This window comes from Camellia sinensis, chromosome 3, assembly GCF_055761805.1.
Source record: "Camellia sinensis isolate YWXY chromosome 3, ASM5576180v1, whole genome shotgun sequence".
In the NCBI taxonomy this organism is placed as follows: domain Eukaryota; kingdom Viridiplantae; phylum Streptophyta; class Magnoliopsida; order Ericales; family Theaceae; genus Camellia; species Camellia sinensis.
In genome coordinates, this window is record NC_138963.1 from 159,900,018 (window position 1) to 159,914,149 (window position 14,132).

Sequence of the window (14,132 nt, forward strand, 5' to 3'; positions counted from 1 at the left end):
GAGACTTAATCGGCCCCAACGTGTTTTGTACCGATGGGGGCTTCGAATCCAGAGGCTTAATCGGCCCTAAGGTGTCATGCACCGAAGGGTGCTCTGAATCCGGAGGCTTATTTGAGCCAATCGTGATATCCATGAAGGGCGCTCCAAATCCGGAGACTTAATCGGCCCCAACGTGTTTTGCACCGAAGGGGGCTCCGAATCTGGAGGCTTAATCGGCCCTAAGGTGTCATGCACCGAAGGGCGCTCCGAATCTGAAGGCTTATTTGAGCCAATCGTGATATCCACGAAGAGCGCTCCGAATCCGGAGACTTATTTGAGCCAATCGTGATATCCACGAAGGGCGCTCCGAATCCGGAGACTTAATCGGCCCCAACGTGTTTTGCACCGAAGGGGGCTCCGAATCCAGAGGCTTAATCGGCCCTAAGGTGTCATGTACTGAAGGGCGCTCCGAATCCGGAGGCTTATTTGAGCCAATCGTGATATCCACAAAGGGCGCTCCGAATCCGGAGACTTATTGACACTATAATGGGAAGTGAATTACACGATGGAAAAAGATGAGACTTTTCATTGCAGAAGTCAGCTAAATACAAGTATCAAAGTCCACAAGTCGGGTCGGTAATAGAACTTTCATAAAACTGTTCATGCTGACTGCCGGCAGCCACAAATCTCTTCAACACCACGGGCTATCGAGAAGCGCATAAGCTGATGATAGGTGCTTGGCACGGCCTGCATGATATGCAACCAGGTTCACCCCATGATGACATTATACGGCGAAGGAAGCTTTACGACCAAGAATTCAACCTTGACTGTTCCGGAGCCCGCTCGAACAGGTAGTATGATCTTCCCTAATGGGTACTCTGGATTCATGTTGAAGCTGAATAATGGATAAGGCACCAGAGACAGATCTGACTTGTTGAAGCCAAGTTTGATGAGGGTCTCATAATACAAAACCTCCGACGTACTCCTTGGATCTACGAGAATGCGTTCGATGGTAAACTGGTTTATGCGTAATCTGATGATCAACGGATCAATGTGGGAGATTGTCATGCCGACAAGATCATAATCGTTGAAGGCAATACTCAGAGCTTTTTTAGGCCGTTTGGTTGGAGTATGCTGCCCTCGGGGGACTGGATGCGATTGATTTGTGTGCACGGTTAGAGGTGCTGGCAGGCTATATATCATATGGATCACGCCAAGTGGAAGTGAATCTTGTCTTAAGGCTAGTGCCTTGGTTGGGTTGCCTTTTCTTACGTACTGTTGCAGCTGGCCATCTTGCACCAGTTCCTCCAGGTGATCCTTTAATGCGTAGCAACTTTCAGTTTCGTGGCCATGATCTTTGTGATACTCGCAGCGCTTATCCCGCCTTCGTGTGTCAAGAGGGCCTACCATCTTCGACGGCCATTTGAAAAATGGGAGATGTTGGATTTTGGATATTACCGCATTGATCGGCTCTGTCAGTTCCGTATATTTTTTATCAGTACGTCTCGTGCGCCTGCTGTCGACTTGCAGTTGTTCATTCGTTCGGTGAGAGCACTGATCGTTCGATCGGCGAGAATCCCGCCTTTTATCTCATCTACCTCGCTGCCGTGGTTCTGGGCTTTGAGGCGGTACGGAACTTATTGGCTGAGCAATTTCAAGGGAGGCCGTTTTACTAGATACGCGTCCGGCTTTAACCCGCAAGGCATTGTCCTCTATCATGCAGTATTCTTCAACTTTCTTCATCAACCCCCAGACCGTTTTGGGAGGTCTTCTGGTCAAGGAACTGCAAAGGGCATTGTCTGGTTGCAATCCCATTTTGAAGGCGATGATGGCCATGGAGTGGTTGCAAGCGTCGTCAACAAGATTAAAGCATTCCCAATAGCGCGCCGAATACACTCTTAGTGTTTCTTCAGGTTGAATTTGCTTCGCCCAGATAGAGTCTGCTTGTTTCAGCTGGACCTCGTTGGTGATAAACTTGGCCCTGAAGGACTTCTGTAATTGATGGAAGCTTTTGACCGAAGCCGGCTCCAGTTTGTAATACCACCTGACTGCCATAGGTCCCAAGCTGCTGGGGAATATTCGGCATATGAGGGCCTCGTTGTCTGCATGCAATGTCATGGCTTGTTTGTAGTGACGGATGTGATCGGTGGGGTCTGATTTTCCATCATAGAGGGTAAATGACGGAGCTTTGAACTTCTTGGGCAGAATTGCCCTTGCAATCCGTCGGACAAAGGGATCGTGCTGATCTTCTTCATCCGAACTGTTTTTCCTGCGTTTATTCCTTGTTCGTAGACTTTTTTCGGAGGAGCTGGAGGTTTCGGATCGTCCTTTCTTGTTGGGCTCCGTGGATAATGAGTTGGAGTCACTATCGGTGTCCCTTGGTCGGGCTCAGGGTTGTTGATCACCTACCCTTGGAGGTCGTTCGGGATCTTGGCGCGCAGTTTCTCTGGATTTCGCTACTTCCAGGGCCAAATCTTAGTGGAGACGTTCATTTTCAGCGATCATATTCTGCAGCCTCTGTTCATTCTGCTTTGCTTGTTCCATAATTGCTTGCATTGTCTCTTGCGTTGAAGTCGTTGGTGAGTCGAAGTTCAAAGCGCGTCTTGCAGCGATGGTTTCCTTTCTGAGCATATTTGCTGGGGTAAGGTCATCCCTCTGTGTAATCTCGTCAGTGGCTACCGGAGGATCTTCAGTTACGCCTTCCATGGATGTATTCGAGTATTCCCACAGACAGCGCCAATTGTGGGGAAGTGGTTTGGAAATACCCCTCGAATCCTGGGAGACGCTAGGAGTCCTCGGATAGTCACCTGAAAGGAAATAAACACTCCGACGTGGGTGCTGGAATTAGCACTCCGACGGACAAGTCAGTCTCAAGCTCTAGGCTACTTGTATTCTAAGTTAAACAAGGAGATTCTTACCCTTCTTCTTTTCTCCCTTTTTTTATCTGTAGTTCCTGTATTTATACTCGTTTACTGGGCCTCGGAGCCAGGGCCTACTCGTTACTCATTATCCTTTCTCATATTCGGCTCCATGGATTTATGCTTATCCGGCCTATCTATTGTATTCGGCCTCCTGAGCGCGCCGGATAACGCCGAATAGTGTCTGTTCTGCAGAGTACGCTCTTCCCGGCATTGCCAATTATTCGGCTCCTACAAACAACAATAACCAACAATAAGAATTACAAAAGAAATAAATAGATAAACAAATAGTAAGAACATATTAAACATATACTATAGAAACTAAATGCACAAAATCACCATCGCAAAACCCTAGCCATAACTATTGGAAATTGGGTCGAGTTTAGAACCCGGACTTAATTGGGTTGTCCATGGTGGCATGACCCGATTAGGAGAGATCTAAATATCTATAATAGATTATATATCTTGATATAAGATAATTGTCAATGTAATATATGATCATTATTGATTAGATATTATAGATATGAGATAGATATTATATGGGATAATATATCTATCCTATGGGTCTCCTAACTCTCCTATATAAACACAACTTGGGTTCTGTATTTTGAGATAACAAAAAACATGCGTTCACTCTTCCCATAAATCATTCTACATTTGTACTGTGATTGGTGTGGGTAAAACTCTAGTAGTTTTACTCCATTGCTGTGGAGATTATTCTAGAGTATGTGATTCATTGTGCAATCTGTTTGCCAACAAGGTTTGTATGAATCCATATTATTTTCCGCTGTGTATATAGTATTATATTTCTATCAATAACTAATATTGGTAATTACTTTGGATTTCAACACAGATCTGGATTTCAAATTCAACATATCTTCTTTTCATGATTTTCAATTGCAGATCTAACCCAAAAAAGCAAAAAAAAAAAAAAAAAAAAATCTTGAACAAAGAGAAAGAGATCTAGATTTCAACATACACAGAGAGAGAGAGAGAGAGAAAGAGAGAGAGAGAGAGAGAGAGAGAGCAGATCTGCGGCTCTATGGTGGTGCTTTTTCACTTTTCCGGTCGGAGATGCAGATCTAGTAGAGATCTGATGAATCCGATTTAGTTACCACCACTGCCACCGCTATCATCATTTCCTTTCGCTAAAAAAAGTAGTGATTTTTAATGCAAGACTACCGATGGTGGTGCTTAGACGAGGTGGCGGCGATGCCATTGATTGCAGCACTGAAGTGTTACGATGTATTAACTAGAGCCAAAGTAAAAGAAGAGGATGAGATAGAGAAAGGAGATGAGAAAGAGAAAGTGACAGAAAAGTTGGGGAAAAAGTGACGACATGACAGTGGAATTGGTAGAGGATAGTGGAAGCAAGAGAGAGGAGAGAGAGAAATGGAGAGAGGTTCTAGATCTGTTGTTAGAGACAACGAAGAGTGTGCTGGATATATGGGTTAGAACGAACAAACACGTGTTTAAATATATGGGGTGGTTTAGTTATTGTGCAGACGTATGTCGTTAATGACATAATAATTTCGTGTTTGAATCTTTTGATAAAAGAAATTTGAATTTGGACTGTTAGATCCTTAAAATTACATTTTTCATTAATCTTTATTATAGGATATTTGTTGCTAAAATTTCCTTACTAAACATATTTATATTTTATACAAAATCACCAATGTTTTACTTTTTCTTTCATTAAATTTAAATTTGATGAAAAAATATTCAAAAATCATCTTCAATCATTTCATCAGATGTTCATCAAATCAAGGAAGAGTCATTCTTTTCTTCAAATTGAGAATCTTTTCATCAAATGTTCATCAATCTTTTCATCCTTCATCAAATTTGAATTTAATGAAAATTTATTAAGATGAAACATTGAAGTTTTTATTTATATATATATCAAATTTGATTGAAAGTAAAATTTGGGATGACAAGGTAATTTTTAAATATAAACTTGTTGAAAAATCCAATATGACCATTGTCTAAGGAATTAGGTTCAGTAGATATTTTTTTATTGTGAGAGATCCATCAATTGTGAAATAGTTTGGTAAGAAATCTTTTTATTATTTTGAAAGACATTTTTTTTTTCAATTTTACCCGTTATCTATCTGCTGACTTTTTTTGACCATCAAATATTTTTTAATTTTTTACAATTTGTTCAATTTTTTTCCTTATATGTTCAAATATATGCTCAGATTTTATTATCTGTTCAATTTTTTTGCTTACCTGATTGTTCAAATTTTATTATATGTGTTGATATAATGTGTTTGTTTAATTTTGTATCTAAACAATCACTTATGCTTATTTAATTCTAGTTATGTTTTGGGTTGGACTTTGTTAATTAGAGTTAATGTATATGGAGGAAATTTGTCCAGATGTTTTATTAGTACTGGGATTGATATAATTTTAGATTTAAAGCTTGTAAAGAAAGCTAAAAAGTTAATAAAAAAATCTGCTAAAGCGGCTATTCAACTGCGACCCCTCTTCTCCCCTGTTTTGCTCTTCTTCTTCTCTATTTTCTGCAAGAAAAATCAAATCTGATTTTGTGTGTTTTTAGATTGATTTCTTTGTAGTTTAAACACATACTTGCTTCTAAAACACCTAACATAAAGTGATATCAGAGCCTAGTTCGAAGTGGAAGCGTGGATTTAAAAAAGAGGGTTAAAAATAGAAAGTGTGTAACGCCCTCAAAATAATACATAAAACCCATCATTTTAGACATGCCATGATATAAGAGAAATCACCACCTTTCTATTCATCAGAGTAGTTCTTACAACAGTATTACATGTTAACAACAAAAGCAAATGCCCTACGGGCTTACAGCTTTCCAAGTCAACACTTGGTTACAAAGAGAAGAGTACTAACTCTATACAAAATAAGCCATTGGCTTGATATACATGTAATACAAACAAAATAATCAAAAAGAGTCTTCAACTCCCATCACCATCCAAGCTATGTCCTTGGAGGTGGCATGCTACCTGTACCTGAAAATGATGTCCCATAAAGGGTGAGCCAACGCCCAGTAGAGATATGCTAAACACAATATGAGTAGTAACTAAGACATTAGCAATTGATAAATGTTTGACTCTCATAAATCAACTCATACACCATTTCCATTACATGACCACTGTGTCCATATTTCATTTCATTATCCATTTCTTATCAGATATCACAACAATGGCTCAGAACCTGGCCACCAATTTAAATGAGACGGTGATTCATATTAAACATTTCCCATTTTACAATAGATAAACATGCAAGCTATACTAACACTTCGATAGATAAGCATATGAGATACATCAACAATTCAATAGATAAGCATATGAGCTATATCAACACTTCCATAGATAAGCGTACGAGCTATATCAACACACAAACTGATAAGCATATGAGCTGTATCAACTGAGTCCATCCCCTATCTTCTCCCACACAGTATCCGGTTTAGAGGTCCATCCCCTATCTTCCCCTAAACCGAGGAGTACATCCCCTATCTCCTCCAACACAATACAACGTATATACACATAGGTCATATACATATTCAATCAATACATAAAGTTAATGTATTCTTTCAACCGTCATACTCTATGACACATCCAATTGATAAGTTTTAGTTTGCCTAATCATCATGCATTGTCTACAACAATCAAGACTACCCTCCACCGGTAGCCCAAAGCAATTATTTCTAAACAAATAGTTTATCAATGTTTCAAAAGTAAGCGATTAATAAATCCAACTTCACTAGTCCATCACATAATGAGTCAATTTCATTATAGTCTACTCAATTCCATAATTTCTCAACAAGTGTCATTCATTACCCTAATGACCCAACATACCCAAACATGGCATTTTCCCCATTTTTCCACAATATTGACCCCAAGGGTCCAAATATTACCAACAACCTCAATATATACATTTTGCAACCCAAAGACATATTTACGATTCAAAATAAACAAAACCCTCTTTTCAAAATTACACATTTGAAACCCTAGATTCCAAAACCCAAAATCATTTATACAAAAGCTCAAAATCTAGGTCAAAACCCATAAGAGTGAGTAGGAATCCCTACCTCAAATTCGGAGCCCAAGGGAAGGAGATGAAGAAAACCAAAATGCTCCAAACTCCAAGATCCACGGATCAAAACGAAGCCCTCGACGATTAACACAACTTTTACAAAGGCCAAAGGAAAGGGAAGCACTCTAACTAGATCAAACCCTAGAGAGAAGGGAGTTTCTAGAGAGAGAAGCTCTCAAAATTGATTTTGGGAAAGTAAGAGAGAGAGAGAGTGAATGTAAAAAGCGATTCAAAAATGCCTAACTACCTTCTGATACACAACATTCCCGCTCGAGCGGAGAACAGGACGCTCGAGCGTCAAGCACAAAAATCTGGACACGCTCGAGCGCAAGAAGGCCCGCTCGAGCGCCAAGACACAAGAATAAAGTACATCCGCTTGAGCGCGAAAACCAGTCCGCTCGAGCGTAGATTTCCCCCTCCCAGAACTTACATAAAAAATGTATTACCCGCTCGAGCTCCAACAAGCCCGCTCGAGCGCGACCCGCTCGAGCGCAAGAAATCCGCTCGAACGTAGAAATCACACCTGCAGAAGTTTTGCAGAGTACCAAAAATACTGGGAGTGTGCAATCTCCGCTCGAGCGCTAGACGACCCGCTCAAGCGACAACAAGATTTTAGACCAAGGCTCAACCCACCTGCTCGAAACATGCCCAACACATCCTAAAACTCAAACAAATAGAATGATAGGATGGCAATAAGATAGATACAACTACCAACTCCACGAAACCAAAGTCCGGAATACAACAGATATCGAAAGGGAAAACCGGGATCGCTATAAGGTGTGTGAAGAAAAAAAGTGGGTTTTACAGAAAATCTCCATGGCTAACTCAAGCAACCAAAGTGTAGGTATCCAGCGACCATCTATGCCTGTTTTTGCTGGAGACAATTATGATTATTGGTGTGTGAGGATGAAGACCTTATTTCAGTCCTAAGGTTTATGGAACTTGGTACAAAATGAGTATGATGAACCCAATTCAACAACTACATTAACTTCAACACAAGAGTGGCAGCTAGAGGAAACCAAAAAAAAGGGATGCTAAAGCACTTTACTTCATCCAACAAGCACTCTCTGAGGAGTTGTTTCCAAGAATCATTGAAGCCAAGAAATCAAAGGAAGCGTAGGACATTTTACAACAAGAATTTCAAGGAGACAAGAAGATAAGAATCATCAAACTCCAAACTCTTAGAATGGAGTTGGAATATTTGAAGATGAAAGAATCTGAAACTTTAACTGATTATTTCTCTAAACTGATGGAGATTGTCAATCAAATGAAATCATTTGGTGAAAGAGTTGAACAAAAGACAATTGTTGAGAAAATTCTGGTTAGTTTACCAGAAAAATATAACACAATGGCGGGAATAATTGAAGAAACAAAGGATATCTCTAAAATGAGTGTCCAAGAATTGATGGGTTCTTTGAAAGCTCATAAACAAAGGTTGTTAAAACAATAAAAGAAGCCTTTGGAGAGTGCATTCCAATCAAAAGTTAATTTGAATTCTATAAGTCACAGTGAATCATCAAGTAATGAACAAACAAGAGGGGAATCATCAAGATGTGGTAGACAAGGAAGAGGAAGAGGTAGAAGAAGAAATTCATCAAGTCAAAGAGGTAGAAGCAATATTCATAAAAGTTCAAGTGTAGAAGAAAATACAAGAAAGTGCACAATTTGTGAAAGAAGAAATCATCTTGAGAATGATTGTTGGTTTTGAGGGAAACTAGAATGTTATAAATGTAAGAATTTTTGCCACCTCCAAAAGGATTGCAAAGTCAAGAGCAATCAACAAGCTAATTTTTCAGAGGAGAAAGATGGAGAAGGAAACTTATTTTATGCTTGTCAAGCAGCTTCAGAACACAAAATGATGTTTGGTACCTTGATAGTGGATGTAGCAATCATATGACAGGTGATAAGTCTATTTTTTTGGACATGGACATTTCAATTTGCTGTCAAGTTAAAATGGGAAATGAAGTGTTAGTAAATACAAAGGGAAAAGGAACCATACAAGTTGAAACAAAGAAGGGAACTAAGTTTATTTATGATGTGTTGCTTATTCCAGACTTGGAGCAAAATCAGCTAAAGTGTTGGACAACTTGTGGAACATGGATATGCAGTCCGTTTTGTAGCTAACAGCTGCACCATTCATGACAGAAATGCAAAGCAAGTGGTGGCAAAAATTCAAATGGAGAAAAATTGAAGCTTCCCACTCACATTCAACTATGATAGATATGTTGCTTTAAAAACTCATACGAATGATGAGTCATGGTTGTGGCATAGAAGACTTGGGTATTTCAATTTTCATAGTCTCAAAGTGCTTCACCAAAAGAATATGGTCCAAGGACTTCCAAGTATTGAGGAAATACATGATATTTGTGAGGGGTGTGCACTTGGGAAGCATCATCGGCAACCTTTTCCTAAAGGAGTTGCTTGGAGAACCAAAGAAATGTCAGAGTTAGTTCATACGGATGTTTGTGGGCCTATAAGAACTCCCTTCCATGCCCAAAACAAGTACTTTTTTCTCTTTATTGATGACTATACAAGGATGACAACGGTGAATTTCATGAGAGAAAGATCCAAAGTGTTCACTATTTTCAAGAGGTTCAAGAGTATGGTGGAAAATCAAAGTGGGCACTACATAAAGACTTTGAGAAGTGATAATGGCAAAGAATACAACTCTAAGGAGTTTGACAATTTTTGTGAAAATGAAGGTGTAGAAAGGCAGCTAACAGTGGGTTATACTCCACAACAAAATGGAGTATCTGAAAGAAAGAATTAAATGGTGATGGAAATGGCCAAATCTATGATGCATGAAAAGGGGTTGTCAAAGAGTTTTTGGGCTTAAGCTGTTTACATAGTAGTGTACTTGATAAATAGGTGTCATACCAAAGCCGTTTGGAATGAAACTCCCATAGAAGCTTGGAGTGGAAGAAAGCCATCAGTAAAACATCTCAAAGTATTTGGATGTGTTTGCTATGCTCAAATTCAAAATGAAAGAAGAAGCAAATTAGATGAAACAGAAATGTATCTTTGTGGGATATAACAGCAAATCCAAGGGTTGTCGATTGTATAGCTTGAAGAAAAATCAGATAATAATAAGCCGGGATGTGTTATTTGATGAGAATGCTTCATGGAATTGGGAAGAATGTAAAATTGAGAAGCAATATGTCCTAGTTGATGAGGAGCAAAAAAATTCAACACATAAAAATGAAAATAATGAAGATTCACATCAATCCTCATCTAAGGCAGGTTCATCATCATCTTCCAACTTTTCTCCAAGTTTAAGCTCAAATTCTAATTCATCCTCACATAGCTCAACTCCAAAAAAAATGAGGAGTTTGAGTGATGTGTATGCTAGATGCAATTTTTGTGTAACGGAAGCTAGAAGTTTTGAAGGAGCAATTAAAGAGGAAGCTTGGAAGAAAGCAATAGAAGAAGAAACTGAAGTCATTGAGAAGAACAACACATGAGAATTGGTTGAAAGAAAACAAGGCAAGGAAATCATTGGGATGAAGTGGATTTATAAAGTAAAGTTGAATTCAGATGGTTCATTCCAAAGAAACAAGGCAAGGCTGGTCGCAAAAGGGTACACACAACGGTCTGGAATCGATTTTCAAGAAACATTTGCACTGGTTGCATTACTTGACACCATTCGAGCTCTCATTGCTTTAGCAGCCCAAAAAGGTTGGTCATTGTATCAACTTGATGTTAAATCTGCATTTTTAAATGGAGAATTGAATGAGGAAGTGTATGTTGAACAACCCCAAGGGTTTTTAATGAAAGGAGATGAAGACAAGGTGTATAAATTGAAGAAAACATTGTATGTCAATTCTTATTGTTGTCTTGTATGTTGATGATTTGTTATTTTTCAGTAATGATGAGGTAATGATTGAAGAATTTAGAAATGACATGATAATGAGAAGACATGAAATGAGTGACATGGGTTTGTTGAATCATTTTCTTGGAATTGAAATCTATCAAGTTGAAAATGGAGTATTTATTTCCCAAAAGAAATATGCTGAAAATATTTTAATGAAATTTGGCATGAGTGGTTATAAGCCCATGGCCACACCACAAGTTGTGAATGAAAAACATACAAAGGAACATGGAGAGAAAAAAAGTCAATGGTTCATTGTATAGAAGCTTGGTTGGAGATTTGTTGTATCTTACAGCTACAAGGCCAGATATAATGTATACTGCAAGTTTGCTTTCTATATTTATGGATAATCCTAGCCAAAATCATTGTAGCGATCCCGGTTTTGACCCGTCTCTTTGTGGTGTTTCGGGCTCGAGTTGGTATGGTTTTGAACGGTGTTACGTATCTTAGTTCCATGTGTTCCCCTTATTTTGGTTATCGGGTTATAGCGGTGTGTTTGGAACAGGAAATGTCTCATGTTTGTATCAGGTTGTAGCGTATGTTTCATGTTTTGCCATTTCGCTGACTATGTCGGGGATCGAGTTGCTCGATCAGCTCACGGGGATCCAGAGGGCAGCGCCCCCAAAGCAAAAATGCAAAATGCATTCGAAGTTGCTTGTCCGCTCGAGCATCCGTTTATGCGCTCAAGCAGAGAATGTTTGGTTCTAGAAGTTTGACCTGTCTGCAAAAGTACTGGGAAGGTGTATTCGACGCTCAAGTGGGGCTTTCCATGCTCGAGCGGACCATATTATATCAATTCGTGAATCTGATATTTCATATCACTTTTGTATATCTCTCTCTCTCAAAACCCTTTCATCTCCCTTCTCTCTACATTTCCCTACGCCAAATTGGATAAAAACCTTGATTTCTCAAGATCCATTAGAGTTCTGCCATAGGTTCTTCATCAAAGTTGGTTAACTTCTCGAGGGCTTCATTGTGTGCGGTGAAGATCGAGTTTCGACGCCATTACTTTTAGGGGTTTCATCTCATTTCTTCTTCAAAACTTGAGGTAGGGATTTTCTTAGAGATATATATATATATTTTTGCAAGATCTATATGATTTTCGAAATCATCTTTCGATAGCTTTGAAAATTGATTGTTGATTCAAGAAGTTGAGTGATTTTGAAAGTGGATTTGTCTCTTGTTCTTTTAAAATTATCTTATGGGTTTTGATCATCGTTGATTGAAGAAAAGATGATTTTGGAAAGTTTCTTTCAGAAGATTTGAGTTGTATAATTTTGGTGAGAAAACCTAGAATTTGGGATTTTTTTTTTTAAAAGACTAAAAATCCATGAATGATATTGTTATATTTATTTTGTGTGTCAAAATAAATAGATGTTTGGAAATTTTTTTATTTATATTTATATAAATGATGAATTTTAGGGAATATGAGAATTGTTGTATTATCATTTGGGCTAGAAATTTGGGGCGTTACAACTTGGTATCAGAGGTACCGGGCTTGAATACTTGGAGCTCGTGGGAAGTGGTTGTTTAACCACAATGGGTTCATTTAGCATGCTTAGGAAGTGTTATGCATTTTGTGACTATGTGATAACATGCTTATATGACTAAATAGGTATGGGATTGGACTTTTGGGATGTTGTTTTCACCTGTTAAATTCCTTGAGGTCTTATTGGAAGGGTACTTGATCAATACTCATCCTACTAAGAATTCTTGGTTTTTCGTGGGACGAATCTCATCATAAGAGTATAATCCGTATGTCTTTACATGATTAAGTGCTTATGTGTGGTGCAATTTAATTGTTATATGGTAGAGGAATATATAGAATTATTGTGATAAAACGTGTAAGGCAAGTTGCGAGCACGTGTGGATTAGTGTGCTAAATTAATTCTATTGTCATTTATAGGATGTCAGGAAGAGGTCAAACCCGTGGTGGTAGAGGCGGCAGGCATGGTAAGGCTCGCCAAGGTGTGCATGAGGTACCGGTCCATGAGGTTCCAATGCAAGAGGAAGAGTCCAGCCAAGCTAATGTGGCCGAACAAGTGAGGCAGGGAGGAATCTCCGGACAAGCGGGTCAAACCGCAATGGGGGCCCTAGCTCGAGAAATGATAGGGGCTTTAAGAGAGTCTATGAACTTGCTGAGGGTGGAGAATCAAGCCCGAGAGAACACCGCAGAGTCAAGGACGAGTTTCCTTACTAGAGAGTTCTAGCAGGCCAAACCAGATGAGTTACATGGTGGCCCCGAGCCCAAGAAAGCGGATGAACGGCTCGAACAAACTGTGAAGACATTTGAGATTCTTTACATTGAAGATAGTGAACTAAGAGTGACTCTAGTGAGTTACTACCTTAAGGGAGACGCGGGTCAATGGTGGAAATATACCAAGGGTAGAGTGGAGCCGACATGGGAAGCCTTTGAGGTTGCTTTCCAAGATAAGTACATACCTCCCAGTGCTAGGGAGAGATTGAGGCAAGAGTTTAAAGACCTCAAACAACTCGACATGCCCGTGGAAAAGTTTGAGGCGGTCTTCTCTAGTTTGTCCAGATTTGCACTAGAGTTGGTGGCAACGGGAGAGTGCCATTGCATCGAATTTGAAAAGAAATTGAAAACAAAAATTATGTTCAAGGTTGTTGGAAATATGATTCAGGGATATGACTGTCTTGTGGAGACGGCGACACACGTAGAAATTTCCATACAAGCCGAGGAGGAGAGGCTTCGAAGTTCGAGGTCTAGGGGCCAAGAGTCTCAAGGAGACTATAGGCAGAACAAGAAGAGCAGGAACACCTATCCATTCCAGTCCCAACCATAGCAGTCTAGACTTTTCCTTTGCCTAGTGCGCGTCCGGGAAAAAGTGCATCGAGTAACTTCTCGTGTTTCAAGTGTGGCCAACTGGGTCAAAAAGCCTTCTCATGTCCACAGAAGGGAGAAGGGCAGTTAATATTACAACCACCTAACCGATCTCAAAGTCAGTCTCAGTCTCAGAATAAAGGTCAAGGGTTTAATCGTTATCAGTGTGGCCAGCCGGGGCATATGAAGAGAACTTGCCCACAGTTGGGAGGCGCATCTGGGGCATCAGGGTCAAGGCAGACTCAGAGCCACCAGCAGGCTCAATCAGTCCAAGCTTCGCGAGTTAATGAAGGAGCCGCTTCGACTCAGTCAGTACAACATGCCTATGCTTCAAGAGGAGAACAAGTTAATCAGGGGCCACAGGGGCGCGTGTATGCTATTACCGTGCTAGAGCAGTTGCCAGAATCCTCATTTGTGAGAGGTATTTTTGTTGTGTGTAATTCTTTGGCTA

The 14,132-nt window shown here is 39.7% G+C and overlaps 1 protein-coding gene across 1 annotated transcript; it reads right to left on the bottom strand.

Moving 5' to 3' along the window:
* Positions 1 to 747: 747 nt before the first annotated feature.
* Positions 748 to 1,389, bottom strand: LOC114301426 (uncharacterized). Its single transcript, XM_028246389.2, has one exon. The coding sequence runs from the start codon at positions 1,387 to 1,389 to the stop codon at positions 748 to 750; it is 642 nt and encodes a 213-aa protein (XP_028102190.2).
* Positions 1,390 to 14,132: the final 12,743 nt, after the last annotated feature.